At 32.0% G+C, this 14,937-nt stretch overlaps 2 protein-coding genes and 1 long non-coding RNA gene across 3 annotated transcripts; 2 read left to right on the top strand and 1 right to left on the bottom strand.

Annotated features, from left to right (window-relative positions):
- Positions 1 to 1,811: 1,811 nt before the first annotated feature.
- Positions 1,812 to 11,439, top strand: LOC139490016 (collagen alpha-1(XII) chain-like). Its single transcript, XM_071276868.1, has 4 exons — positions 1,812 to 1,955; positions 3,697 to 3,988; positions 9,648 to 9,713; positions 11,151 to 11,439. Exons 1-4 carry the CDS (start codon positions 1,812 to 1,814, stop codon positions 11,333 to 11,335), a joined length of 687 nt encoding a protein of 228 aa, XP_071132969.1. The 3' UTR covers positions 11,336 to 11,439.
- Positions 6,392 to 8,661, top strand: LOC139490352 (uncharacterized). The gene is made up of 4 exons (XR_011656297.1): positions 6,392 to 6,488; positions 7,251 to 7,323; positions 7,749 to 7,836; positions 8,265 to 8,661. It is a non-coding gene; the product is annotated as an uncharacterized lncRNA (long non-coding RNA).
- Positions 11,440 to 11,769: 330 nt separating the features above from the next.
- Positions 11,770 to 12,966, bottom strand: LOC139490015 (uncharacterized). Its single transcript, XM_071276867.1, has one exon. It carries the CDS (start codon positions 12,964 to 12,966, stop codon positions 11,770 to 11,772), a length of 1,197 nt encoding a protein of 398 aa, XP_071132968.1.
- Between the last annotated feature and the right edge of the window lie 1,971 nt (positions 12,967 to 14,937).

The raw sequence follows: 14,937 nt of genomic DNA, 5'->3' as shown, positions 1-14,937 counted from the left end.
CTCGAGATAGTTTAATTTTCAATCTTTAAACATCTATTTTTCGTGTCTGAACCTTATCAAATGTTAAGAGGACAAGCACCGAAAGACATGAAGAGCTATAATTGAACAAAAAAAATATAGAAATAATAGGAAAATCCATGTAATGTGAACTTTACCTGACGGAGTTAGATTAATTATTTTTCAAATTTATTTACGGTATTTAAAGAAGGTATGTTTATGTTTTAAGATGGTACATAACACTACAGGGCTATAACACTGTCAAAAATCAGTATACACTTTTTAATGAGACACGTTATATTGAATATGAAGCTTCTCACTGGTAAAAATTAAACTTTGTCAAACGACTATGCATCCAATGAACTTTTCCGATGGTTCGAGTTTTTGGATATCATTATATTTTTGGCAAATGGTCAAATAAAATATTTTTAGTTTTTAGTTTTATAAAAAAAATAAACGAGTCAAAGTGTTTGGCAGCATCTTAACATGCTAGGCTTTCTACACATTTTAAGTTCCGCATTGTGCACTATACAGATTTGATAGACATTGTAACTACATTTTTAACGAAATAATGTAGTTCAACACTCTTTATTTATGATTGACGGATAATGTTAATTGCGATGTTCTGAATTGATTCTGCGGTATGTAACATGCACATGGCAATTAAATTGACGTGTCAGAAAAATATTTTTCTTATTCTAAGATCATTTATGCTTTTCCTGACCCGTTGATAATTTTAATTTTATAAACGTGTGGTTCATTTGGTCTCAGTTCTTTGTTGATCAAAATTCGATAATGACGTTAAATTTTCATACTTTTTTATCTGAATTTCTTTTTTTGACGCCATGTCTGTTAATCGTCTATAAATTATAAGGGAGAATCAGATCCCACTACACAATCTCGTGTAAACGATATTTATTTCTTATACAGTAAAATACTGCAATCTGATTGGTTAATTACCGCGGTGTAAATAACCACCCAACCCTTGTTCACCCCCGGGATAAATAGAATATGACAAAATAAAGAAAAAAAAAATGTTAAAAAATAAAATGCAAACCAAAAAAAAACATATTAAATATTTCAAAAAATAAGAAAAATTTTAGGACAAAAATTAAAAAAAAATTTCGAAAATGTTTTCCAGAAATTTCCAAATGAACTATGTTTTTGTCTGAACCCCCCCCCCCCCCCCCTTTCCATTTTCCAAAAAATAAAGAAAAGAAAGAAAAAAGTATTTGACAATACGCGTTGAAAAAATGTTACACTGCAAATTTTTCATTAGCATTTTTCAATTGTACATCACGTTTTAAAAATAAGTAAAGGAATTGTTCATATGAAATAGATTCGTTATCTTGGAGTAATCAGGGGTGTACAGAATTTTACACCGTAGATGAAAATTCTTTACACCTCTGGTTACACCAAGATAACTAATATTATCCACTGACGACAGTTAAATTAAATATTTCATTTTATTTAAAAGGCTCGGCGGGCCTCGCGTTTTAAATATGATCATGTGTCGAGTGGAAACATATCGTACATGTATCAACCTTGATGCAACAGTAGCATCTATATGTATCGGATTGATCATAGTCGGTTAATGCATTCAGGACGATAGAAAATATATATTTTTATTGAAGAAAATTATATCAATCAATCTAAGAGTTAACTTACTAAATATATACAAACATTTGTTTAAGGAGAAGAAACTTGTCATCAACTTATCGACATAGTGTTCCTGTATGATGAGAGCTATAGTATACCGAACAACGCCTTTCCGCAAATGAAAGAGTTCCTGGTCAACATTGTAAAACGATTTGATGTTGGCGGCAATATGTTTTGGCACAAACACTAAAGATCATTTCTTTTTGAAAGAACATCCGACTAAACAGTCTGTCATTGACGCAATAAATGCTTTTAAACCTGGACAACGTGGATCAACATTTACTGGTAAAGGATTAGAGGTAATTAAACTTATTCAAGAATATAATACAGGCTACTAGTACTGTAAATTCCGAAATTATTGCGATGTTTTTATTTTTGCGAAAAATGCTACAGCTTATAATCAATAATTCAAACTCGCAAATTTAAATGAATTAAACAGGATTTTTCTCAATATCGCAAGAATTAAAATCGCATTTTAGTATAAAAATGGCAATACCGCAATAATAACAAATGCACGCAATAATTTCTGAATGAACAGTAGTTTGATCTCTTTAGGTAATTTGAATGGTTATAATATCAAGTGCAACAGATAAATCTAAAAGAAACCAAACGTGCGTTTGGCTCATCATATTATACGCCTGGTATCTTTCATGAGTCTATGCGTTATATGTCAGATTAATTCTTTAATATTTAATCACCAGGATCCAAAACTACGACAGTGACTCTGAATTATCACTTAGAGCGATAATTTTGAAAAATACTTAATTACAGGAAAATTGTCAAGGATTCAAAAAATAGAAAGTTGATAAAAGATATCATTTAATTTTCTGGTTTTTTTTTATTTGCCATGCAGGAGAATCTAAATGGTGTTCACAAAATTGAGATTAAGGCAGAAAACTACTAATTCATAGTCCCATTGCTTTCTATGTTAAATTATGCAATTTAAAGCATTAATGGCTACTTTGTCGTAAGTTTAAATAAAGTGGTTGTCATTTCATGTCAAAACTATACCTTATCCTAAAGGAGGGACGAAATATACCAGAGGGACAGTCAAACTCATAAATCGAAAATAAACTGACAACACCATGCTAAAAATAAAAAAGACAAACAGACAAACAGACAAACTTGCTGCCAAACATTCAACATGCCTGTCATTGCGTATTCAAGCGAACTGATTCCCGCAAGTTTGATAGTACAAAAACCGGTATTTCTGATCTGAACAACAGGGCAAATGTGTCCTGTGCCCTTCTTTTATAATTTTGTATACTTCCTTATTATTAAAAAAAGTAACAAGAGTTCTACGGTGACTCAATCTCCCAAAGTCTTCATTTGATACCAAAACTATTTAAATATTCCACCTATTGACAATAGATCAATAATCCAGAACAATGTTTAAAAAAGAGAAAAAGGTAAACGAAAAAAAGAAAAATATAAGAAAGATAAAAAATAATTATAAAGAATAAAAAAAAATACTTACACTTACGAATGTACTTTTACCGTTTTCATTATTTTTGTCAGATTTTCGGACTGTTTTCCTATGATATAGATATTTTGCATCATAACATCCATTTTCCTCCTCATGCAAGACTTACAAAAAGACATTTATCAAATTTTTATCAGATTCTTGAATTATTTTCGTTTGAGAGGAAACCATGTAATATATAAACAAACTTTGGGTAAGTCCGAGTCAGTATTTTCCCGCAATTTCGTTCTAATTGAATATCTTTTAAAAAGTGTTCCGTAACCTACATGTGTATCAATATCTTTTTTATTATTTGGTTCCTTAACTTAAGCTCCTCTGGGTAAAAGTGTCAGTTTAATTTTTTTATTTTTCTAATTTCACCTAGTAATTAAATCCTTCACAATACATCAAATGTGACTGCTACCTTCAAAATACAGGATTTATTAGCACGTATAATCGAAATATGGATTTCTAACACAACGTTAAATTAAACATGTTGAAGACATTAAATTAAGAGTCATGTTGCCATATATAGATCTCGTTACGTTCTTCAAATATTTTCATTGTTTCTTCGAAAGAGAATCAGAAATGAATATTTCAAGGCAGCAAATGGTGGAGGCCGTCCATCTGTTACCAGAGTGATTATAGTTCTTACTGATGGCGTCAGTTCTGACAAACCAATTCCTATTGCAAACAAGCTGAAAAGTGAGAAAGTTTACATATTCGGCGTTGGTGTTGGAAACGGAATTAATTTGAACGAAATTTCTAAAATAGCGTCCGGTCCTGATTATGTCAATCTTGTGGACGACTTTTTGGGTCTCAAAACTACTGTGGTGCAAAAGATTGCAGAGAAGATCTGTACTAATATAGGTGCGTATTAATTTGCTGTGATGTGATGGTATAAGGATATATGGCTATTTACTATTCCCCTACGGATACAAATAGGGTTACTAAAACCCAAAAGAGAGTGAGTCCGCTAGCTTTTTGGGCTGAATTTTGTAGAAAAATAAACAATAAAACACAACAACATAAATATATGACGTCACTATTAACAGTAGACATGACTTCACGAACACTCGCTATCAACTGACATATTCAGGAATAGGTACAGGCATTTTCAAATGTAGAAAATGGTGGGTTTAATCTGGTTTTATATATAAATAGCGTATATGCCAAATAAGTGTTTTCTCCAGATTCCACGATTCACTGATCTCACCCGGATTTGACGGTCCACCAAACGTGGAATGTGATGGTGCAAGCATTGCATGCTGTTTATGATACTTATTTTTTATTAATTATTCACATTTCACATGTGCAAAAGTTAACAAATCTGTTAAAAATCTATTTCATATGGATAAGTAGGAAACACAACTATATTGTGTATTCGTGTGCAACTCCTCAAATTGTACATACATTTCAAAATGACATGTGTGTTTTCCTCTATTGAACGGGGATCTCGGGTGTCCAGTTCTTTTTAAAATTAGTCAAAATACTGTATCACGGGGCTGTCAGTACGAAGGTTGTGAGTTCGAATCCCGCAGTAGGTATGTGTGGTTGATCCTTTCCTTATTGCCTCGAAATATCAATTTTCCTTCCGAAGACATCCATACTCTCCATGTATCTCCGCCTTTCTTCATCACCAATATTAACCTTCTCAAATTAGCCAGTAGTTCGGAAAATGGCGTATACACAATACAATGAATTAATCTATTAAACAACAATAGTAGGGAAAAGAAGACGACTTTTGATAGACAGCATGTTTTCATGATCCTATGAAAAATGTAATTATAAGTATTGAATACTTCTTTTAGAGTGCATTTCTTTCTAACACAAACGATGCAAACGGCTAAACGCGCACATGTTTCGATCATTTGTTTCTAACATTCGTTTGCAAAGTTTACGTAAACTTTGACAAGCTATGCCCTCGCTAGAAATGCGTCTACAGTTTGTCGTTCGTCGTTTGTTATGGTCCAAGGACACCGTTTTCGTCCTTTTGAATTTAGTGTCTTAAAGAAATGCACTACGAAATAATTTTGTTCTCGGTCCCATGCTTTTACAATATAATAAAAAAAAACGAAACACTGCAAGTACTAATCGTTATCATAGGAAACACACTTTCATACATATTAAATAGAATAGACGGTGTAAAGTCTTGATATTTATTACGTATGTTGGTTGCATGAACCTCCTTTAGTTTAGTTTAAACATATTTTATTTGCAAAAGTACGAAAGGGATTGACAAGTTGTAACAACATTAGGGACCACATTTAATAATAGCATTACTGAAAGTTCCAAACAGGGTCAGTAAATACGTGCACTGATTAAACGGTGTATTTTTTTTCTACTTTTGCAGCGTTTAGCAAACGATAACAAACGCCACACTACGTTTACAAAATTTTGGTTAGAAAGAAATACACTCAAAAAAAAGTGTTCAATACTTAAAATTACATTTGTTAATATATGATCAAGATAACACGATTTCTTTCAAGTTTTTCTTTTATTATCTGTGCACTTTATTGCGGAATATCGTGTCATCGTGAATGTTACATTTCATTAAAAAACGAATGTTGATTTAGAATGACGCGAGATTGTTTGTTGTTGTTAGCCAATCAAAATAACGTATGATAATAAAACATAAATGTAATAAAGTAAATATTTAGTTTCAAACCTTGTAAAAGTGAAGCAATCATCATGTGATTATACAAATAATTCAACAATATGAATTGACGATGTTTACTTACAATCAAATGATAAACATATCAATAAAAACTGGAAAAATCTACACTGATATAGGTTTTAAAAATTAAGTTGATATTTTGCAGTTGTGTATATATGTTTTGATATTAATTGAGCTGATACCACTGTGATTCAGACTATCACTGGGTCAAATACATGGATCCAATAGACACAAGAGGATGTGGTATGAGTGCAAATGAGACAACCCTCCAAACAATTAGTCGCCTTTTGTTAACGTAAACCATTAAAATCCGTATTTACACAGTTAAGAAAGTACTATTATGTACGTGTAGATAATATCTGACAATTCTTCAAATTTGACAATCGTTTGTATTCTGAATTTGCTTGTTGTCGTTTAATGTGTACGCACATTATTTTTGCAGTTCCAGCAAACAACAAAAATGGTGAAAATAGTGATAAAGACTAGTGGATAGATACCTAATACATTTAAACAGATAACAGCAAAGTGTTTGAATTCAGTGTTAAAATACATAATTTTATTAATTTTGAGATTAAAAAAATTATATTTGTCTTTCAGATTATTCAGCAGCAAGGGGAGGAAATCAACTCACTGAAAGCAGAAAATGTTATCCTCAAAGCTGAAAATGACAGACTCAAAACTTTATTGAGCGAGGTAAACATTTTATTTTTTTAAGTTCAAGTCTCTTACTTTTATAAACACGATTTTTTTAAGAAAAAACAATTTGCTTAACTGTTCATGTTCAAGCCATCTTTCTTAGAGAAAAGAAATTAATATAATTGAAATAGACTTATATGAACAATCTTCTTAACTGTAAAATGAATATATATAACTTAAGGAATTATTTCAAGATCTTTCTCTTGAGATTGTATAAATTATAAACAAATAAATTTTACAAATCAGCATTCTGCCATGAAATTTAAAGGTCTTAACTGAATTAGAGGTTTACCAAAATAAAAAATGTCGGAATTATCTTGCAAAGATATCTTTTAAACTTATTATCACATCAAATCAACAACAAAAAATCAGACATTATCAGACATTATATCTATTTATCAAATATATATATATATCTAAATAGAGCTTTGAAAGTTGTTTTTAATTTAAACTTGTGTATATTTTTAGTTAGGGCTTGCATTATAGTTCCCTTATGGGTTTATATCTTAGTTAGAAGCTTCAAAATTGAAGAATCGATCCAAAATCAAGGTCAAATGTATGGCCTCCCAAATAACGTTTCGATTCCTATCATCACTGAAGAGACATAAATTGTTGAAATCAAATATACAAAAAAAAATGCAAATCTTAACCTGTTAGGTATTAAATTGTCACCAGCAGACATGTTGTATCCATAATTGATATTTTAAAATATGTACTTATTTATGTTGAGGACTTATGTTTTTATTTATATTACAACAGGTAGAGCAGACCAATGCTTCCACTGAAGAAGTAACACAGGATGATGATACAGACAGTAAGTAACCAGGATGAGGTAATTGTTTTTTGTATTCAACAGTTACTAGTAAGAAAATTTGACATGATTAGACTTAATGTTATAACTTCATCAATGTACAATATTTACACTGAAAATGCACCATTATCATTTACATCTGATAATATGGTCTTCAAACAAGCATAGGATATTGTTGTATTTGTATTTTATTTAACTTTTACAATATGTCATATCTGATGACTATTTAATCATTTTATAATTTTGAAAAGCAGAAATCTATTGGGTTTGAACTACCAGATACACCTGGTGCCTTCTAAATATTTTTAAAGAGTGAAACAAGTCAATTACTCTGTTTTTATCATGCTTTTTAAGCCAGTCTGATAAGAAGTTAATTTTATCTTTTGAGAATGGTCAAAAACATATGAAAATGCCTTGAAATTGAATGCTTTGAATTATTTTTATAGGATGAACTTGCAGTAGGCACACAAGTTTCTGCAAGATGGACTGATGGCAGTTTTTACAATGCTGTCATCATCAGCAAGAGAAAAAATGGTAAGTTACATTGACAAAAATAAAATATTAACCAAACACTTAAATAATTTAAAATGTAATTGATGCCAAAAATGAACTTTTGTCAGTTAAATGACTGATTTACAAATAAGTAATGAAAGCTTAGGTGGATATGCCTCAATGTTGCAACAAAATATGTGTATTACACATAATAATTAAACGTAGCTTTTTGAACTAAATAGATATTCAATATAATAGGCAAAGCTTCAAATCATCCTAAATCTCTTTACGAGATGAATGAAAAAAATATTAGGTACCAGATCTGCCATTTTACATTATTCATAATTTTAAGACAATATTATTAAATATAAGAGAATTCAATAATATTTTAGTTGAAACAGTAACTCAGTTTTCTTGAATTCAATTCCTGGATTTATTACATATATTATTATAAGTGTCCTCTTTTTCAGGCTATTATGTCAAGTTTTATGATGGGTGGAAAAGAGTGGTTTCCAGACAAGAGATGAAGAGGTTATAAAATCAACATAGACTTTTTGGAGACATTTTGTTTAAGTGATATTGACAATCCAATTTGTAAAATAATGTGTTACAATATAGACAATATAGACTTCCAAATTCAGTACACCACTCACTTTATTCCCTTATGTGTTACAATATAATTGTTTTCTATTAAATGAAATAAATTTTGATAGGTAGATGTATTTGGTTTTGTCTTCCTTTTTTATCAACAGAAAGTTTGAGGAAAAAGTAGAAAAATATTGTTGCAGCTGCTCTCTTCTTGGGCGACATAAAGACATCATTGTTCCTCAGTATCAACATTGTCATCTGCAATTTCTGCTGTAAAGAAATAGTTCCCTAAAATGATCAAAGTACTAATATTGGAATAAAACACTCTAAAAGGGCACACAAAATAAATATTGCAGAGGAAATGTTTGTCAAACACAAAACACACACAGACACACAACTTAATTTTTAAACTCCTGTCTTGTTGCTCCATATTTAACTGGATATTATGAGTCTCATGCAACTCTCAATAGAACTCCAGTGAATGTTGTTTAGTGGCAAATATTTGAATGGTGTAAATAAGTCCATTCTATACAATACCATACTGAGTTCATGCAGAGAACCTGCTGACTTTATTATTTTAACATATATCCAGTATTTGCAACAAATTGTAATTTTTCTGAAGAAAAAAAATTCAAATGGAAAATAATGTTTGTATTGTAATATAATATGTTCCCATGGGAAGAAAAATTATTCCCATGGGAAAAAAATTTGTTCCCATGGGAAGAAGATTTGTTCCCATGGGAAGAAAATTTGTTCCCATGGGAAGAAAATTTGTTCCCATGGGAAGAAAACTTGTTCCCATGGGAAGAAAATTTGTTCCCATGGGAAGAATTCATTCCCATGGGAACTTTTTGTATTCATCTTTTCCCATGGGAACTTTAAAGTTCCTATGGGAACTCTAAACTTCCCATGGGAAAAGTAATTTTTCCCATGGGAACTTTCAATGTTCCCATGGGAAATTCTAATATTCCCATGGGAATTGTCAAATTTCCCATGGGAAATGTACTTTTAATCAGCTGCAGTGACAAGAGTGACAACGGTGACAAGTTGGGACATATGGCATTTTTAAAATTTTTTAATAATCTATCACTGGGCAAATTTTTTTTTTGATATCTTGTAAACCGACAAAGTCAGCTTTGCCGGTACCGGAATGGCAAATTTGTCCCGCACAGTGTTAATATATGACAATTCTTCAAATTTGACAATCGTTTGTATTCTGAATTTGCTTGTTGTCGTTTAATGTGTGCGCACATTTTTTTTTGCAGTTCCAGCAAACAACAAAAATGGTGAAAATAGTGACAAAGACAGCGATAGTAAAGGCAGCAGATATGGTGAGTGACACCAATCAATCGACAACAAAATCGCAACAATAATCCTTATATGTTATATGATGTTGATTTGTAAATTGTAATGTTTGTAACTTGTTGTTTAATGAAAGAGTTATTTCTGTTATATGTTAAAGTGTATGGCCCTGTTCCGTATTTTAATCCGTGAATAGATATGCATTTATATGAGTTGTATCGCTTTGTTATGACTGTCCCACGACAGAGCAAAGTCATTTCGTTATTGGCTCAAAATTGTATTACTAGTTTAGCTATCAACTTGACATTTCAATAGGTTTTGTGATGCATTAGTTTTAGCGCCGAGATATACATGTATGCTCAATTACTAAATATCCAACAGATTTTTGTACAATTTTGACTTTAAAATAGGTAATGTCTGACACCACAAAGGAATTTGATTGATCTCTGACGTCAATAGTTGCATATTTTCGGGTCACGTGTATCATTTTTACAAATATCAATACGGTCTAATGTTCAGAACAAGTGTCTTCAATTTTATTAAAGAACAATTTCTAATAAAGATGTGCAATAAAAAAAGTAAATTAGTAATTGGCAAATGTATTATTGTTTGTAAGGTGTTTTAAAATTTAAAAAAGTCATAGTAACATGCAACATGTGTGATAATTACATTAGGACAAACAAGAATGTGTCCCTAGTTCACGGATGCCCCATCCGCACTATCATTCTCTATGATCAGGCGACCGTGAAAATAGGAAAAAAACTCTAATTTTGTATTAAAATTAGAAAGATCATATCATAGAGAACATGTACTAAGTTTCAAGATGGTTGGACTTCAACTTTATCAAAAACTTTAACCTGAAGACAGACGGACAAACAAACGGACGAACGAACGAACAGACGCACAGACCAGATAACATAACGCCCATAAATGGGGCATAAATAACACACAATACTAGTAGTCAAACTTTTCCAAAATAATTATAGCAGTTTCTTTAAAATTTAGGATTATCAAAATTCCTTGTTGAGTTTGCTTTTATCTACTAAAGCCTAGGGCTTGTCAAAAGTAAACTACAAGTAACAAATTACCAATCTCCAAGAAAAATTTAAAACGGAAAGTCCCATATAAAGTCAACAAAATCAAAACCTCAAATACATAAAACGAACGGAAAACAACTGACATATTCCTGACTTAGTATAGGCATTTGTAGAAAGTGGTGGACAAAACTTGCGTTTATATCTAGCTAAATTTCGTACTTGTAGGGCAGTCTCATACAATTTCATTATATTGAAAACTATGTATGAACAAAATAAACAGCGAGAAGAGAATTTAATGTAAAAAATAAGGATACAGCAGTCAACATTGTGTAATAATCTTAACCTCTATAAAAAAAAACTATTTCAACAAAGAAAAACAAGATGCATAAAGAAATTTGAATTAAATGTTTTTGTGTTACGTTATTTTAGGACAAGTGCCAATAAGAATTGACCTATCGATTCCAATTATGTTGTCACAGAATGTCGGTCAAGTACCAGAAGATGCAGAGTCGAAGAAAAGATATTATGCACAACTAGGGCATGCAGCTAAATATCCTTACAAAGCTGGTACTTACAACCACATTCCAGTTAAGGATCCAAAATCATCTTATTAATCAACACATACTAGAATGAAATTCAAGATGTAATAAAAGTTTAAATATTCACATGCTCTTTATTCACTCACACTTGTATTAGTAAGAACCTAGGGTTCTCCTTTCTTCTGATTTAAAATGATATAATTTCAATTATCACGAATGCTGTATATGTTCCAGACCGTATGAGTATTTGGACCGTACGCGTACGGTCCGGACCGTATGCGTATACTCGTACGGTCCGACCATACGCGTACGGTCGGACCGTACGAGTATACTCATACGGTCTAGTACGAGCTGGACCATACCGGTATTTGGACCGTATGGGTATATTTTAGACAAACATTTATCAACAAACTTTTATTGAGTTTTACAAATTAACATTTAATAATTTATTACAATAAGATAAATAAAGTGAACTAGTGAACATTTAATTGAATTGAATAGTTCTGAAATTAATTGTCTATCAACATCCTGTTTTGGCACTCTCGGCCCGGGTGACACTTGCTGCCACAAGGAACGTCTGATTTTTTACATTTGCATGTCTTTGTCAGGCATGTTCCTTTACATTTGCATCTTTTACTTGCAAGAGAAAAACTGGCTTGTTTTGCGGCCGCATGCAAGGAAATTCCGTTTGTACTCCAATGTTCAGTTTCTATTTTCCTTGTCAAAAGTTCAATATCACCCATATCATAACACGAGTTCAATATACCAAATTCGCATGATAGCTTGTACAAACTCGCATCTTTTCCGATGATATCATCAACCCTACATAATAATCTGGGAAGATCTCCCGATGCTCTATCAACAACTGGTATTCGCACAGTGACAAAGCTACCTTTTTCAATTTTTGCATTAGTTTTTGACACTTTTTTATTATATTTTCTCATTGTATTTTCGATAGATTTCTTATAATTTTTGTCAAGTATCTTTCGTATTCTGTCGTGAGAAGTCATTTGTTCATCGTCCATTGCTATGGTACAGTTGTTGTCCTCAGGAGGGTCGGTTATAATATCATTCAGAATCATAAAATCATCAACTGCCATGATTTCGTCCTGTGTCGGTCTGTAGTCTGTACCATCGTATTTCTCTGTAGATATTTCTGACGTTTCAGTTCGTCGTCGTTTTCGGGCAGGTTGAACAGTTTCTATCTGTAAATCGGTTTCAGCATCCGGCTGTGAGTCGGTCTCAGCATCTGTCTGTGAGTCGGTCTCAGCTTCAGTCTGTGAGTCAGTCTCGTTTTCTGTCTGTGAGTCAGTCTCGTTTTCTTTCTGTGAGTCAGTCTCGTTTTCCGTCTGTCCGTCAGTCATTACGTCTCCTTCTCCTTCAATCATGTACTCAATATTCTCTTCGTCAATGAACTCATCAGTCTCTTGCGAACCTACACAAATACCATCATTAGCTTTTTGACCAAATACAGCTTCAAAAGGCGTCATTTTAATACTAGAATGACACTGTGTGTTAAGTGAATACTGTATCTCATACAAAAACTCAAGCCATCCTGAGCCAGGTTTGTCTGCTCGTTTTGATGCCAACAGTTTGTGAAGTGAGTCATGAACCTGTTCCACTAAACCCTGTGTTCTTGGATGCCTAGGTCTCCCTGTTATTATCTTAACATCTCCGTCGCCGGGCCAAAGTTTTAACAGATACATGTATCCCCATTTGTTCGGTTATTCAACACGAAGAAATAAAAAAAAAATATCAGCTGGTTTTAAGAGTTGCAAATATTAACAAATTAAATTTATGATACAGAATTATTTTTTTATTTGTGTTCCTCAACAGTGTTTGCTAAATAATTTTTTTCCTCGAATCCCGAAAAGTGAAGAGGTTTTAATACGTGTAAATCCCGAATTCACACAAACGACGCACAGGCACTTGTCTCAATAAAAAAATCCTATATACCTTAAGGTATATAGGAAAACAAAATTTGAGACAAGTGCCTGTGAATCGACGTTCATAAATGGTCTGTTCAAGAGTTTAATTTCACTTTTCAAAATATTTCAGACACGTAAATAATATAGGTTATTCGTAAGATTTTTAAATTATTAAAATTTTCGATAACATTTATTTATTTTTGTTCGCCGTACCATTCTTATTTATGTTTAAAGTGACTTATATACCCAAAGGGTCGGGTGTTCTAATTATTGTTTTTATATCTCACTGTATAATACAATATTTTGTGAAAAAAAACACATGTCACTTTAATAAATAATTTACCTACTTACTTACTTGCTTACATTTTACTTACTAGTGCTAGCTTCACAAAGAAAATATCCACTGACATGCATAATATCTAATGCCATGGGTCACACATGAACTGTCTTATTTTATAGGGATGCCCATATGGCACATCAAAGATAAGATTGATTTAACCATTGTACTTTAGAATTGCAACAAATCTTAAATTCACTTGAATACATTAACCTGTTATCTTGTCAACTTTACAGCTAATTTCCCAATGCTTGTAGAGTAACACTTTGATAGGCTTGCTTGCTCTGTTTGTATAAACATGGATTCAAGCTTTGTAAATAACATTGACAACTTCAAACAATATAGAGGCATATTTTCATCTGTATATATTATATTTAAATTTGATTGGTTATCCCAATTACAATTGTAAAATATACAAACTAAGCAAGCAAGCTAACTAAAGTCTCGCTTTACATGCATTAGGAAATTAGCTGTAAAGCCAACAAACAGATAACCGCTATATCCTGAGAAGAGACCACGATAAAATTTGAAAGTTAAACAAATCTTAGTTTTCACGGGAACGAATATTTTGTTAAAACGTAATTTAAGAAATAAGACGACAAGGTTGAAAATAGTTCTAGACGTCTTTTAGCAAGAAAGTCTCCTCACTCAGCTTGTGGTTATGTGTTGGTGGTGGATAGAGTCACACCGACTTGCAATTGACTATTTATCTGCGGTTACAATTAAAGCTCGTTGTCGAAATCAACACTAGGGAAATACCATTAAACTTTTACAGGGTAAGGGTGGGGGAGTTGTGGCCAGGATGAAATATGTTGTCAGACAAACTTGTTCGTGCATGTGACTTCATATTTGAAAAGGGATAAGAAATGTCTTAATTGATAAGTTCTGCATTATATTTAAAACATCCATTGAAAGAATATCGTATAATTATAAATAATTGTCCGCTGTTGGAAGTTTAGTTTAGCCATTTTTCGTGCTTGTCATAAGGCGATATTTCAGGGGTTTCGATTGTTAAACTCGTTAAATCAAATAACGAACATATTCCATCTCAACCTGAGAAAGAGTGGCTCATTTACATCAATTGTATCAATGATTATCGTTTATAAGATGTTGCACTTTCAATGCTATTTATAAACGCCGAGTAAAATTTTAAATGTTTGGTATAAAAAATTTAAATTGTTCATCTTAAAAAATATTCAGAAGACAATAGGACATATCGAAGAATCTTTGAGTTCTGCCGAAAATTATAGTGTTTTTCTATCTTTCCACAAAGTATATAAAAGTACCAAGCGTTTTTCTCAACTTTGACACCTTTTTTCTGTAACAGATCCTGGCAGAATTTTTCAACGGCAATTTTCAAAGCGCTTAGACTATAACAGTGCACCGTTACGATTCAAATACGATGTAATCAT

Source organism: Mytilus edulis, chromosome 9, assembly GCF_963676685.1.
Source record: "Mytilus edulis chromosome 9, xbMytEdul2.2, whole genome shotgun sequence".
Classification (NCBI taxonomy): Eukaryota; Metazoa; Mollusca; class Bivalvia; order Mytilida; family Mytilidae; genus Mytilus; species Mytilus edulis.
Note: the sequence above shows the minus strand (reverse complement) of the source record. Positions and strands in the feature narration are given on the sequence as shown.